The sequence below is a fragment of the Gopherus evgoodei genome, chromosome 16 (genome assembly GCF_007399415.2).
Source record: "Gopherus evgoodei ecotype Sinaloan lineage chromosome 16, rGopEvg1_v1.p, whole genome shotgun sequence".
NCBI classification, from domain to species: Eukaryota; Metazoa; Chordata; order Testudines; family Testudinidae; genus Gopherus; species Gopherus evgoodei.
Genome location: NC_044337.1, coordinates 15,433,328 through 15,447,322, shown reverse-complemented (window position 1 = coordinate 15,447,322; position 13,995 = coordinate 15,433,328). Strand labels below are relative to the sequence as shown.

General features: G+C 58.2%; 1 protein-coding gene across 1 annotated transcript in view; it reads right to left on the bottom strand.

Annotated features, from left to right (window-relative positions):
* LAMC3 (laminin subunit gamma 3) overlaps positions 1-13,995 on the bottom strand; it is a 48,094-nt gene that overhangs the window by 2,632 nt on the left and 31,467 nt on the right. The window contains exons 15-27 of the mRNA XM_030536029.1: positions 13,729-13,882; positions 13,062-13,204; positions 12,186-12,364; positions 11,394-11,514; positions 10,126-10,331; positions 9,540-9,616; positions 8,512-8,646; positions 7,917-8,061; positions 7,070-7,222; positions 6,285-6,387; positions 5,111-5,310; positions 3,754-3,900; positions 3,323-3,422 (exon numbers count right to left, since the gene is read on the bottom strand). Coding sequence (XP_030391889.1) covers positions 3,323-3,422; positions 3,754-3,900; positions 5,111-5,310; positions 6,285-6,387; positions 7,070-7,222; positions 7,917-8,061; positions 8,512-8,646; positions 9,540-9,616; positions 10,126-10,331; positions 11,394-11,514; positions 12,186-12,364; positions 13,062-13,204; positions 13,729-13,882 — 1,863 coding nt within the window. The remainder of the gene's footprint in view (positions 1-3,322; positions 3,423-3,753; positions 3,901-5,110; positions 5,311-6,284; positions 6,388-7,069; positions 7,223-7,916; positions 8,062-8,511; positions 8,647-9,539; positions 9,617-10,125; positions 10,332-11,393; positions 11,515-12,185; positions 12,365-13,061; positions 13,205-13,728; positions 13,883-13,995) is intronic.

Genomic DNA, 13,995 nt, shown 5'->3' with positions numbered 1-13,995 from the left:
CGAATTGCCCCCGAAGAGCCCGATGTGCCGCCCCTTCCCCTTGGCCGCTCCAAGCATCTGCTTGCTGAGCTGGTGCCTGGAGACGGCCCTGGGAAACCTGACCCTGAAATTGATTCATCACAGCAGCAAAGCCAACCAGGCTAGTTTCACTGCTCAGACTAAGCTAAATGCAGAAAAAGACACTAACAGCATCCAGAGGGAGAAGTCTGTTTACTGTTGGGCCCCAGCTGAGATCACAGCCTCATTGTGCTAGGCACTGTGTGTGCACACACCGGGAGAGGACGTCCTCATCCCAGTGAGCTTAGAGCCTACAGAGGCAGGACAGGCAAAGGGTGTGGGGGGGGAACCAGAGCCCCCAAAAGGGGAAGTGGCTTGGCCAAGTTTGGCTGCTGAAATCCCTTTGGGTTCAGTAATCTCTGGCATTTTCAGTGACAGAGTTTTGTCTCCCCTCTTCCCCTCCGCCCCAGATCTCTGTAATGTACATTAAAAACATCAAATAAAAAGATACAAAACATCCCGTTTCCTTGTGTGCCCCAATCTCCTGGCTCGGTAGGAAGCCTGACTCATTGCTGGCTGCCCTCCCCGACACTCCACCCAGGCCATAGCTGACCCCACAATTACAGTCTGTTCTCACCACTGAGAATCCAACTGGGGGGTGGGGTGGGGGGAACCCATGCAAATCCAACTGCAAGGTCCAGAGGCCAGGACAAAAGGCAGCTCTGGATGTGGATTGTGCACCAGCAAATCAGGGCCGGCTTTAGCAAGTGTGGGGCCCGATTCGAACAGTTTCAACAGGGCCCCAGCACGGATGACTGAAAAAAAAAACACATAAAAAACACATAAAAAAACACATGGGGCTTGTACTCACAGGGCGGAACTCCTAGTCTTCGAAGGTGGGTCCTTCACATGCTCCGGGTCTTCGACGGCACTGAAGGACCTGCCGCTGAAGTGCTACTGAAGACCTGGAGCGAGTGAAGGACCCGCCGCCGAAGTGCTGCCGAAGACACGGAGTGCCGCCGGGTGAGAAAAAATTAAAAAGGAGCCTCTATCCAGGGAAGAGATTCTCGGCCACTTGGCACCCCTGGCAACCCTGCCACTGGGCGTGGGGCCCTCTTAGGCACGGGGCCTGATTTGGGGGAATTCGTGGAATTGGCCTAAAGCCGTTCCTGACCCTAACCCTAGCTCCAAGTGCCCTACGCATAGGAACCCTAAACCTGGGGCGGGAAGCCCTACCCATAGGAACCCTAACCCTAGCTCCAAGTGCCCTACCCATAGGAACCCTAACACTAGGGCTGGAAGCCCTACCCATAGGAACTGTAACCCTAGCTCCAAGTGCACTACCCATAGGAACCCTAACACTAGGGCTGGAAGCCCTACCCATAGGAACTGTAACCCTAGCTCCATGTGCACTACCCATAGGAACCCTAACCCTAGGGTGGGGCACCCTGCCCATAGGAACCCTAACCCTAGCTCCAAGTGCTCTAGCCTTACAAACTGTAACCCTAGGATGGGAAGTCATACCCATAGGATTCCTAACCCTAGCTCCAAATCCTTACCCATAGGAACCATAACCTTGCTCCAAATGCCCTACCCTTACGAACCCTAACCCTATGGCGGGAAGCCCTACCACTAGGAACCCTAACCCTAGCTCCAAGTGCCCTACCCTTAGGAACCCTAACACTAGGGAGGGGTGCCCCACTCATAGGAACCCTAAGCGTACCTCCAAATGCCCTACCCTTAGGAACCCTAACCCTAGGGCAGGAAGCCCTACCCATAGGAACCCTAACCCTAGCTCCAAGTGACCTACCAATAGGAACCCTAACCCTAGGGCGGGGCGCCCTACCCATAGGAACCCTAACCCTAGCTCCAAGTGCCCTAACCATAGGAACCCTAATACTAGATACAAGTGCCCTACGCTTAGTAACCCTAACCCTAGAGTGGGGCGCCCTGCCCATAGGAACCCTAACCCTAGCGCCAAGTGCCCTACCCATAAGAACCCTAATCCTAGGGCGGGAAGCCCTACCCATAGGAACCCTAACCCTAGCTCCAAGTGCCCTACCCATAGGAACCCTAACCCTAGGGTGGGGCACCCTATGCATAGGAACCCTAACCAGGGTCGGCTTTAGCAATTGCAGGGCTCGATTCGAACAGTTAAGCACTGATGACTGGAAAAAAACAAACAAAAAAAACCCACGTAAAAAAACACGTGGGGCTTGTATTCTCCGGGTGGTGCTCCTAGTCTTTGGAGTTGAGTCCTTTACTCGCTCTGGGTCTTCCACAGCACTGAAGGACCTGCCGTTGAAGTGCTGTTGAAGACCCGGAGCGCCACCGGGTGAGTAAAAATTAAAAAGGAGCCTCTATCCAGGGAAGGGATTCTCAGCTATTTGTCCCCTCCCCCCCCCCGCCCCGGCAGCCCTGCCACTGGGCGCCGGGCCCTCTTAGGCGTGGGGCCCGATTCGGGGGAATTGGTGGAATTGGCCTAAAGCCGGCCCTGCAGCCAATCCCATTCTTTTAGTGACTCAGGACGCCAATGACCACATTGGGAGAGACGTGCTCTCCTTGGCTGCGCCAGCAGCAACTCTCAAGAAAGCGAAGGCTTAAAAAAGAAAAGTCTAGCACTGCCCTTTGCCGACGGAAACCGGAATTGCACACGGCGGACATGCTGACAGCGGGTGGAGAGTCTCCTTTCGCTCAAGGGGTTGGGGCTGTGGTTTCAGAGCTGGAAGCTGTGTGTTTGATCCCTGCTGTGGCTATCAAGGTCCTAGTGACTGCGATGTATAGCAGAGACTCAGCTGTGGTATCCTAGGTGGCTACAGCAAAGAATCCTGTGGCACCTTATAGACTTAACAGACGTTTTGGAGCATGCTCCAAAACGTCTGTTAGTCTATAAGGTGCCACAGGATTCTTTGCTGCTTTTACAGATCCAGACTAACATGGCTACCCCTCTGATAGGTGGCTACAGATCTGTTGTAATAAAGATAGGGCCAAGATCCCAACTTGAACTGAAACATCTTAGTAAACAGAGGTGCCCAAACTGGATTTGGCTCACAGAGGAGCTATCACCAAGGGATTCCAGTAGGCCAAGCTTTGCAGCAGTATTTCCCTCTGAGGTCCCACTAGGGCATTTATCCCTCAGGAGATTTGTTCAAGATCAGGATGGTGGAAGCTTTCACGACATCCACAGGTCCCAGGCAGCACATGCTGCTGGAGTGGAACTGTCCCACATGACTGTACAACAGGGCTGACATACAGCTGGGTGGATCAGAGGGCTTCAGTGCCCAGGAAGGGGATGTGCCACCAGCGCACCGGGGTGGGTTCTTACCTAGGCTGCTGAGCAGGTTATTCAGGATCTCAATGTCCATCTCCAGGGAGCTCTGGGCTTCTCTGAGGCTCTTCTTAGCTTCACTCATCCCTGTCCTCACCTTCCAACACAGACACGGAGGTGCATTAGCCACCCCCAAGATAACAAACCGTATGGCGGATTCTTGCTGCCAGTGCCAACAGATCAGCCTCATGTGGGCGATCCCATGAATGGCATCCCGGCCTGCGTGTGGGGGATTCTCCAGAGTATGCCACATGTGCCTTGCATGCCATGGTGCCCTGGAGTTTCATGGACAGATCCTCAATCCAAACAAATCGCTGAGATTTCCAGATTTGCGCCTGCCCTCAGAATCAATGCTGTGGGAGCAGGGGGGCAGGTCACTGGAGAGGAAAGGGGGGCTCTTACCCACAGTCCCATGGGACGCAGCTCACCTGGCGAGATGCCTCTAGCTCTTCCCTGAGTTCCTTGGACACGTGCTCCTGCCTTGAGATTTCTGCCAGGGTTACGTTGACTCGCTTGGCGAGATCACCGGCATGCTTGCGTTCCCGCTTCCCTTCCCTCAGCACAGCCTGGGACCTCTGCACGGCGTGGCAGCACATGGTGACAAAGGGGAAGGATCGGTAGGAGTTGGCTTTTGCATAGCTCCTCTCCCATCCCATCCCCTCCTTGTGCTGAGACAAGATGTCCTCTTAGAGAGGCTATCGACAGAGCCAGGTTGGTAGCCCAGACCCCACCATCGAACAATAAGCGCCCCTGGGTCACTCACCTGGTGGCATAAGCGAAGGCTCCGTAAGAGGGATGCGGAGCTCGGTGAGTGCATGCACGAACCCTGCCCTCCTGACACAAGATCTCAAGTTAGCCGGAGCAAGAGACATGCTGCAAAGGCCAGCCCAGCATGACTGACAATCCCTGCTCAAGAGAGGGCCTTGGATCTAAAGGGCAAGGGACGCTGCATGCCAGGAGACAGGGCTGTGTGGGGATCAGGGGGCTGCAGGTTAGAATAAAGGCTGAGTGGCAGAAGGGGTTCTGAACTGCTCTTAGGAAAGATAGAGGGTGCTGCCGGTCAGGATGGGGGTGCACTGGCAGAACTGGGGGGGGGTCCTGTACCAGGGCAGCAGGGGGTGTTGCAGGTCAGGATGGGGGCGCAATGGCAGAGCCAGGGAGATCCTGTACCAGGGCAGCAGAGGGCGCTGCAGGTCAGGATGGGGGTGCATTGGCAGAGCTGGGGGCATGGATCCTGTACCAGGGCAGCAGGGGGTGTTGCAGGTCAGGATGGGGGTGCATTGGCAGAGCTGGGGGGGATCCTGTACCAGGGCAGCAGGGGGGTATTGCAGGTCAGGATGGGGGCGCAATGGCAGAGCTGGGGAGATCCTGTACCCGGGCAGCAGGGGGTGCTGCAGGTCAGGATGGGGGCACATTGGCAGAGCTGGGGGGGATCCTGTACCAGGACAGCAGGGGGCTGCTGTCAGGATGGAGGTGCATTGGCAAAGCTGGGGGCATGGATCCTGTACCAGGGCAGCAGGGGGGGATGCTGGTCAGGATGGGGGCACATTGTCATAGCTGGGGGCATGGATCCTGTACCAGGGCAGCAGGGGGCGCTGCCAGTCAGGATGGGGGCACATTGGCAGAGCTATGCTGGGGAAGCCCATGCAGCATCTCTCTGCGTTAAGCCTGACTCCAGCTGCCCCTTCACTTGCTATGTGCCAGACTCCCTGCAAGCCCTGCTTAGGTTTGTACTGCCCCCCTCTCTATGCATCACCCCCTCGGTTGAGCACCAGCCTTGCAGACCTTGGAGCTCTCTCTGGCGACTTGCTCTGCTTCTTTGACCGTCTTCTTGGCTGCGGTGGAGACAGACACAGTGTTTCCCAGCATCCTCTCTGCCTGTTTGATCTTCTTCTGGGCATCCACGATCATTCTGTCCCGGACGATGACCAGCTTCCTGCTCACGGTGGCCTGCCCCTTCTGACGCACAAACATCCTCTTCCCCCCTGCAGACAAAGGCAGCGTTCAAGAGAATGGGCCCCTCCACCCCAGCTTGCACAGGTATAGCCTCATGGACATCAACGGAGTTAATCCTGATCTATGCTTGGGCCAACAAGAGGAGAATCAGGCTCAACAGAACCAGAGGGAGAACCCCAGCAACCTTCATGCATTAGAATCTCCCTGGAAACAGGCGGAGACAGAATCAACCTTCCCCTCCCAGCATCAAAGCAGGAGGGAAATAAATCCATCCTCAAACCGTAGTGGGGAGTCAGCCGAGCTGGAGGACTGGTCATGGCCTTGCATCCTATCGCCTCTAGGTCACTGGGTCAAAAGCCGTCATACATCACACATTGGTCTATCCCATGACACCCCGAGAAAGGAGCTAGAGGAGCCTCCATTCAGTGGATGGGAGCCCATTGCATCACTGTCGGCAGCCTCAGCACCGAGAGCAGGAGTGGAATGGGCTGGGCACGGCCCCACGCCGTGTAGGGAGAAGGGCGGCGTGGGGAAATTGGCACTGATGATGCTCAGGCAGTACCTGTTCTAGCAGCCTCCTGGAGGTTTTAACCCCCACAGCTTGGCAGAGGCAGCCCCCTCCAGCCACGTCTGCTGCAGTACAGTGTGGGGAGGGACGCCCCCCAAGCATGTCAATGTTTGACTGATCGGAAACGAGAGCGGAGCCACGTGCACCCCACCCCCCCCCGGTCAGGTCCCATTCTCGGTGCTGGGCGTCCCCATCGCTGCAGAGAGCAGATCAGAGAACTCCCTGCTGGCAGTGCAGAAAAGGTCCCGCTTTCCCTGCTCCATCTGCATTAGCCTCGGACTCCTGCAGGGGCTCTGAACTCCATGGGGCTGAGCAGGGTGGAGGCCCCGTGTGTCCCACTGCAAGGCAGGATTGGCACATCCCACTCCCTGGCTCTGCTGGGATAAGCGGGGGGGAGCTGAGCTCTGGTGAGATGCTTTGGGCAGTAATTGTTACCTTCCAAGCTGGACAGCAGGGACTTTGCTTCAGAGACCACGGCCTTTCCGTGCGAAACTGATGAGGTTGCCAGAGTCAGGGCAGCATCAACCCCCTTCCGCAGCTGCAGGGGAAGGAGAGGCAGGAGTGAGATGTAGGGGCGTGAGGGTGTCTCACCGGGAGGGAGCCTTCCTGCTGATCCAACCATGCTATTCAGAGACTGCTTGGGTGGGTTTTCTATAGGAAGAAGAGCAGGGCGGGGGGAAAGACATGTTCTGGGCTGACTCCAGGGGACCTAGGCACTACCCTCTGCATCTGACAGCCCTACAGGGCCCAGGGAACAGAACTGTGCCCGGCTTGAAAGTTCTGGCTCCAGTTCTGCCCTGGCCTGCCTGGGTGAACCCCCAGTGAAGGGTTTTTGGCCGGGGAAGTGCTTCTGTATTCCCTGCCCCTGTTCCTCAGCCCCGAGTGGGCTCAGCAGGGCAAGCATGGGTGCCAGGGTGGCTGGGCTCATCCAGTTCTCTGTGGACAAAAGGACTGCAGCAGGAGGCAGGGCCTAGAGAGATGATAGGGTGGAAGGGAGAGGAAGGGAAGAAGGAAACTCCGGGCTCCTGCTGGGATGCAGAGGCCTCTGTCCCCGGAAAGGAGGGAGAATCTCACTCTGCCCACTCCTGTCTGTGCTGGTGGGTGCAGATGGATGCAGATGAATTATCACCCCGCAGCCTAAATCAGTGACAGGCTCCGAGTTTGCCAGGAAAGCAGCTCCCTGGTTTCAGCCCACGGCCACCTTTCCCTGAGACACTCGCCTGTTGAAACTGCTGAGCCCTCTGCAGCTCTGGGCGTGGCTTGGCCATCAGAGAATCCCATGCATCCAGGGCCAGGCGCTCTTTCGCCTCCACCCCCTGCTCCAGCTCCATCAGCTCCCGAGTCAGGGCTCCGGTCTGCACCACTAGGGAGCGCTGTGGGATCAGGCACCAAAACAGCTTGGTCAGAAAGCGGATGCTGTGGGGAGGGGGCATCTCCCATTGCTCCAAGCCCCCGGCACCAGAGAGGGAGGGAATGAGCTCAGAGGAAGGCTCTCTAGTGGTCAGAGCACAGGACAGCGAGTCAGGAGACCTGGGGCTCTGTTCCTGGCTTAAAGTGGGGATAATCAGCCGCCCCAAAAGGCCCCTAGAGGCAGGGGAGCTCTGAGCTGCTGCTGCACTTACCAGCCTTCTCAGGCTGGTAACTGCCCCTTTCCCTCCCCAGCCAGTCAGCACCTGGGGATGGCGCAAGGCCATGCCAGCCACACTATGATCACCCCCACGGCCACACCAGAGGTGGCCCAGACTGTCCCCTGGCTGGCTCAGCACAAAGGCAGCGAGCTAAGCTGGCTGGTTAGTGGGAAGGAGCTGGATGGGCAAGTGTCTTCATCTCTCCTGTGCCTCAACTCCCTCCCCCCTCGCAGGGGTGTGAGGATACAATCCAGGCACAAGTGGGAGGTGCCCAGATACCACAGTAATCTAGACAAATGACTCGGCCATGGAGCCTGAACCTCCCTTCCACCCTAGAGGTGCCCTGCTGGGTTGGGACTGGGGCACGCTGCCAGGTGGGACCCGTCTGAGTCTCCAGCCCTGCAGTCGATAGCATTAGCAAATACTAAGGGCTGCCCACCAGCTGTGGAGCATCGAGCTTCGAGAGGTTCTTTGCCATGTCTGCATTAGCTTGGCGGATGGATGCAAAGGTTCTCTTGGCCTCAGCTGCCACCTCCAGCATGCCAGCAGCCAGCTCCTCCTGCGCCCGCTGGATTTCCTGGTACCTAAACAGAAGGGGCGCAAGACGAACCTGTGATCTCGCAGCAGGCGAAAGGACACAGTGAGCTGGCAGTTGGCCAGGCATGCAGGGCTCAGGGGATTGCTGGTGTAGGGGGTCCCCTCTAGCCTGCTGGGTTTGAGGCTGGTCCAAACTGATCGTGACCTGGGAACCAGCACTACCCAGTGGCACTTTGGTGGCTTGTGTGCAACAAGTTTGATGGGTCTCAGCCCAGGTGTCCACAGCACAAAACCACCACAACCAACCCCCTTGTTGGCAGGCTTAGTAAAGAGGCCATGGACTGAATGGGCCATGCAGACAGTTCCCCTCTTGCCCCTAGCGGGGGTCCCTGGCAGCTGGGGTTGAGGCACATTGGGTGGGGAAACCTGGGCAGGTCTAGAAGGCTCCTGTGCCACACTGGCACTCAGCTCCCATAGACACACTGCTGATCCCATACCGGTCTTCCAGCTCTGTCCTGCGCTCCAGGCTAGCGCTGTCCTCCACGATGCTCTGCAGGAGAGCGTAGCTGGTGTTGGAAGCGAGCAGGGCTCTCCTGGCCACAGACTCCAGCTCTGCGGCTGCATCCCCGTGACTGCAGAGACAACCCCCCCCACAAGAGATGCTATCAGATGTGAGCCTTGAGGTTACGCCCCAGAAACAGGGCATAGATGGGCTCTAAGTGTGTGCTGTCAGGCTGGCCTGAGCTCTCTGTTTCAGGCGACAGAACTAGATCAGGTCAGCTGGATCGTCACCATTCAACCGGCACCCGTAGCAAGACCGGAACAATTCCAGCGAGGATGCATGAGGCAGAATGGCATCCAGCTCCCAGCTCGAGTCCACGGTGCCTGTTGGGCTCCTTGCTCCAGTGGTTGGATCCCAGGAGGGCAGGTGGTGTGCCCACCCCTGCCTGCACCTTTCTGCTCTAACAGGACAGCGTGATCCAGAGCGTGCCTGCGTCACTGCACAGTCCATGCACTTGGCTGATTACTGAGAACACTCCCTGCACGGGGTGCTTCGAGCACACAGGACCAGAGCAGGCCCCTGTCCTGAGAGCTTCTCCCTGCCTCAGGCACAACACATGAGTCAGCAGACCAAGAGGCATGAAGATGGTCAATGAGCACTCAGAGCAGGGGATCCACAAGAGGATTGGCTTTAAGGATGGAGGCTTTTTTTGGTTGGGGGGGAGTTGCTTCCAAGAGTGAGGGGGAGCCTGAAAAGAGGCCAGAGGTTGAGCGGGAGGAGGAAGAAGAGAGGGAACAGCCGCAGAGATACAGGCGGGGTAGAGCCTTGGAGAGAAAACACAGTGCACGGACCAGGGAAGCCAGGGAGCGGATTGGAGGAGGAGGAGGTGTCAGAGTGAGGCGAACACGTTTTGAACAGACTGTGGGAGGTGTGCCCTCGTGCGGACGCGGACGTGATGTACAGGTGTGAATGTGCAGGCATCTGTGTATGCATCTATGTGCACGCATGTCCAAAGTGCGGTACCTGGCAGCCAGCGCCCGGGACTCCAGTGCGAGGCGACTCCAGCTAGTGGGCTGCTGGGAAATGTCGTGAGGAATTACCTTAAAAAAAACCACATAAAACATGAACGTGAAGCCCCAGGGTTCAGCCCCCAGGTTCCCTCTGCGGGGACAGCACGGTACCCACTACCAGTGGCTAGAGCTGGGCAGGTTCTTTCCATGTCACCTTCTGGGTGAGTCTCTCCCCAGCCTTTCCTGGTGGGAAGAACAACCCGCCGCACCCCCCCACCAGGATCTCATGGGGGTGGCAGAGTCACTGGGTGGATTTCCCCTGGATTAGAAAGAGAGCAAAGGAAGAAATCTCAACCCTGCAAGGCTGAAAGGTCAGCCAGGGGGTGGGGCGCTGTGTTTGCCTATTGGTGCTGCTCCTTTACTGGAAGAGCAGGTCACTGATTCAGGTCCTACTGCACCCCATGAGCCTGGCCCCTGCCGGGCTGGGAAAGGAACAAGGGCCCTCCCTGGTGGGGCACCATCACTAGCACCTAGCACGGCTCAGAGTCATTTTATGCCACGGGAGAAGGATTGACAGAAGCCCAGTGTGAGCCAGGCACCATTGTCGCTAGCGTAGCTGCAGCCTGCTGGAGTTCCCGCTGCGTGGACTGCAGCACGGCGCTGATTTCCGATAGGAGGATGCAAGTTTTCTCGTCACCGCCGCTGGCGCAGCCCACAGTCCCGCTGATGTTCCTCAGCCGACCCCACTCGGTGCCCACTGAGCCCTCCAGCTGGGCAACCTGCTCCAGGAACAGCGCCTTGGCATCTGCAAGCAGTACAGGGAGACCTCTCCTGCAGCCATCACCCCTTCCCTCGGGGGGAGCCCCGTGCCGATGCATTGCCGTCTCCTGCCCAGGGGAGGGGAGTGGCGCTCTGGCCCAGAGGGTGCATGCTCACATGGCAAGCAGGACATCTTCCCCGCCTAACAGGTTCTAACGCCGGGGGTTCTGATGACAGACAGTTGGATTCCTCCACTACACCTAAGTCCATCCCCTTGAGCCCTCCTTCACAATTCCCCTCCCTGGGCAATACCCAAATACTTGTGGCCATTAATACTCCCTGCACTGAGTCAATATTGAGCCCCGCTCTGACCATTTACCCCACCACGAGGTGATCAGATGTCCCGATTTTATAGGCACAGTCCCGATTTTTGGGTCTTTTTCTTATATAGGCTCCTATTACCCCCCACCCCGTCCCGATTTTTCACATTTGCTGTCTGGTCACCCTAACCCCGCGGGTCCCTCCAGCCACCTCATCCTCTTCTCTGAGCCCCCTGCAGTTTGTCAGTAACGTGATGCCCACAGCTGCTGCACAGCCCAGGGACAAGATCTTCAAGGCAGCGCAGGGGCAGGTTCCCAAGGCTCAGCACCCACAACTGCAGCCAGATTTCCAAGTGTGCTCCACAGCCAGAAGCCCCACAGTGACACCGGCAGGTAGATTTCCAACAGAGGGCTCAGACCTCAGCATGCACCCAGTGCACCGAGCTGTTGTGCAAAGGTCCCTGACTCCAGTGCCTGATGGGGAACGACGCTCCCCTCTGCTCTGACCCCTGCCGACTGGAGGAGCACTGGGATCCCCTCTGCACGCGAGGGACGCGTTCCTCTGCACTGGGCGGCTGGCTCTCACACTGCTTGCTAGCGACCCCCTCGGGCCACATGAACAGCTGGCGGAACCAGGCTCTGGAGGGAGCCCCGTCTATGTGGCTCTTACGCTGCCACCGTTGCTCCCGAGCGCCGTGGAGAGTAACCAATGCACACCGCTCCTCTCCCAGGGCCCTCCCTGCACTGACCCGAGGAGATGAGCCTCCCCAGCCTCTGCCCCTCTCTACCTGGCAGCTGGTCTCCTTGGGGCTCCTCTCCTCGTGCTGGGTAACGGGTCTGGGGGCTGCTGCAGTCTGGTTTCTGCAGCCACGCCTCCATCTGCTGCAGTTTGGCCTTCAGCTTGTCAGCCTGCGAGGGCAATGGGGTGTTTCAGAGAGGACAGCTTGTGGCACACAGGCAGAGCGGTGTGTGGGCAGGGATAGAGTGGTGCATTGGGCCAGGCTGATCAGGGCGGTATATAGGACAGGGGGGCATATAGGTAAATATAGGGTAGGTGTATAGGGCTGGGGCAAGGTAGGTAAAGGGCCGGGGCCCACACAACGATGGCACTTGGGAGAGGGCACAGCACATGGGGGTTGGGGAATGGCAGTGTGAGGGATGAGGGGGCATGAGAAAGAGGGAGCCAATGCGGCTCTGTGAGTACAAAGGGCTGTCAGGGTGGTCAGGGGTATGCAGGGCGAAGGGGATTCTAGGCAGGTGTGTGCAGAGAAAGCAGGGGGCTCTGGGGCAGGGGAGGGTCAGCACAGTCAAGGAGGCAGGGGAGTGCGGGGGGGTCAGATTCGTAATGGTTCAGGCCAGACGGGTCTATTCTAGTCTGACCTGCTGCATATCACAGGCCACAGCATTCCATCCAGACACCCTGTACTGACCCCTGAGAAGAGTAGGGTGCCCGGGGTGCTGCTAAAGAGCCTGGACAGGCAGGGGGACCGTAGCTGCTCTGGCCCTGGGGGAAGCCTGCAAGGAGGGAGTGGCTCCTGGCTGTGCAATCCCCTTGGCAGGAGACAAGGCCGGCGCCGTACCTCGTCCTTCACCAGGCTGTAGCAGACGGGACACTCCTGGCACAGAGACCTCTCTGGGGCGTAGAAGAAGTTCACTTCGCACTGATCACACTTGTAGCCCACAAAGCCCCTCCTGCAGACGCACGTGCTGTTCTCGTGGCACTGTGGGGTGATGGCGCCCAGTGGGGAGCAGTTGCAGGCTGCACACAATGGACAGCAGGGTCAGGAGACAGTAGCAGGCACGAGCCAGACCCCGGGGGTAGAGGTGGGATGCTGCGTCCCTGCCAGCGTCCAAGTCAGTCCGTGGACTGGAGCCATGATCAGGCCTCCAGAATGATGCCAATGGGAAGAGCAGCTCCACTGAATTCAGAGCAGTCACTCCAGATTTGAACTAGTGCAATCAAAAACAGAGCCTGGCCCACAGAGGAGAACACAAGGCTGACTGCCCTCCTCTAGTGCCTCTTCTCCCAGCCTCTCCAAGGGCTTCAGACACGAGCCCCAGACTGCCAGGAGAAGCAGGCCAGAACATTACCTCCCCTGTGCAGCAAGGGTCACAGAGGCACCAAGAGGTGCGGGACTTGCTGAGAGTCACACTGCAAGTCCAGGTGGGTCTGGGAAGAGAACCCAGGAGCTTAGTTTTCCAGGTCCCTGCCCCAACCGGGAGACCCCATTGCCCTCTTTGTGTTAAGACAGGCAGGGACTGAACTATTCAGTTAGTGGGCCAGGAGTGCTGTGAGGAGAGGGAATGATCAGTGGAGATGGCATGACAAAGTGTCACCACCGCAGCCTGCCCCCTGTGCCAGGCTCAGCCGCATCGATACCATAAGCCATCAGTGATATGGGAGAGAAACTGAGTGACATGACCTCTCTGGAGAAGCTGCTCCTCGTTGCTGTTACCTCGGCAGCCCTTGACCGAGAACCCGAAGAAGCCAGGCTGGCATCGATCACACGACTGTCCTTCGACACCAGGCTGGCAGGGGCACTGCCCCGTGAGCGGGTGGCACTGGCTGTCCTGAGAGCCCACCAGGTGGCACTCACAGCTGGGACAAAGGCAAAGGAAGGTGGTGAGGGCAGATAAACCTGCGGCCCAGCCACCCGCAAGGGCCCAGCCGGATGGGAACAGGGACAAGGTCAGCTCTGGCGTGTGCCCAGCGCTGAGTTAACACCTGGGCCCTTGGGGGGTCCCCAGCTGCCCTAGCAGAGAGCGAGTCCCAGCTGACATGTGCAGGGCCGGAGGGTGGGGGTAGCTTTGGTTCAAGACCAGAGCTCCGTGACGTCAGGCTTGGTCCGTTGACACATGGGGGGGCTCTGCCATTGCCTTCAATGGACGCTGGACTTGCCCCACAGGCAGCAGGCTGCCTCAGGCTGCGGCTCTAGAGTTACGGGGGACCTGGCGCTGGGACCCGGACAGCTGCACCCGCAGTAAATGCAGAGTGCAGGGAGTGTTGTTAACCACGCACCGGCCGCTGCCTCCCTCACCTGGAGGCGACCCCTGTGGTCCATGGCAGTGATACTCAGAGACTATCTTCCCCAGTGGGCTAACAAGGCCTCCATCTCCACCTACCTCTTGCATCCAGTCCCTGGTTGTAGGTCATAAAACCCCGGCTGGCATCGGCTGCAGTCTCGCCCGGTCACATGAGGGAGGCAGGTGCACTGGCCAGTGAGGGGATCGCAGGCCTCCAGCCCGTGGGCTGAACCGACAGGGTTACACTCACAGGCTAGGGAGAGAAAGCACTGCTTATTAACCTGGAGAAGGCAGACTCAAGCCAGGGACTGGGAATCAGGACACCTGGGTTCTATCCCCAGCTCTGCCACTGACTTGCTGCATGGC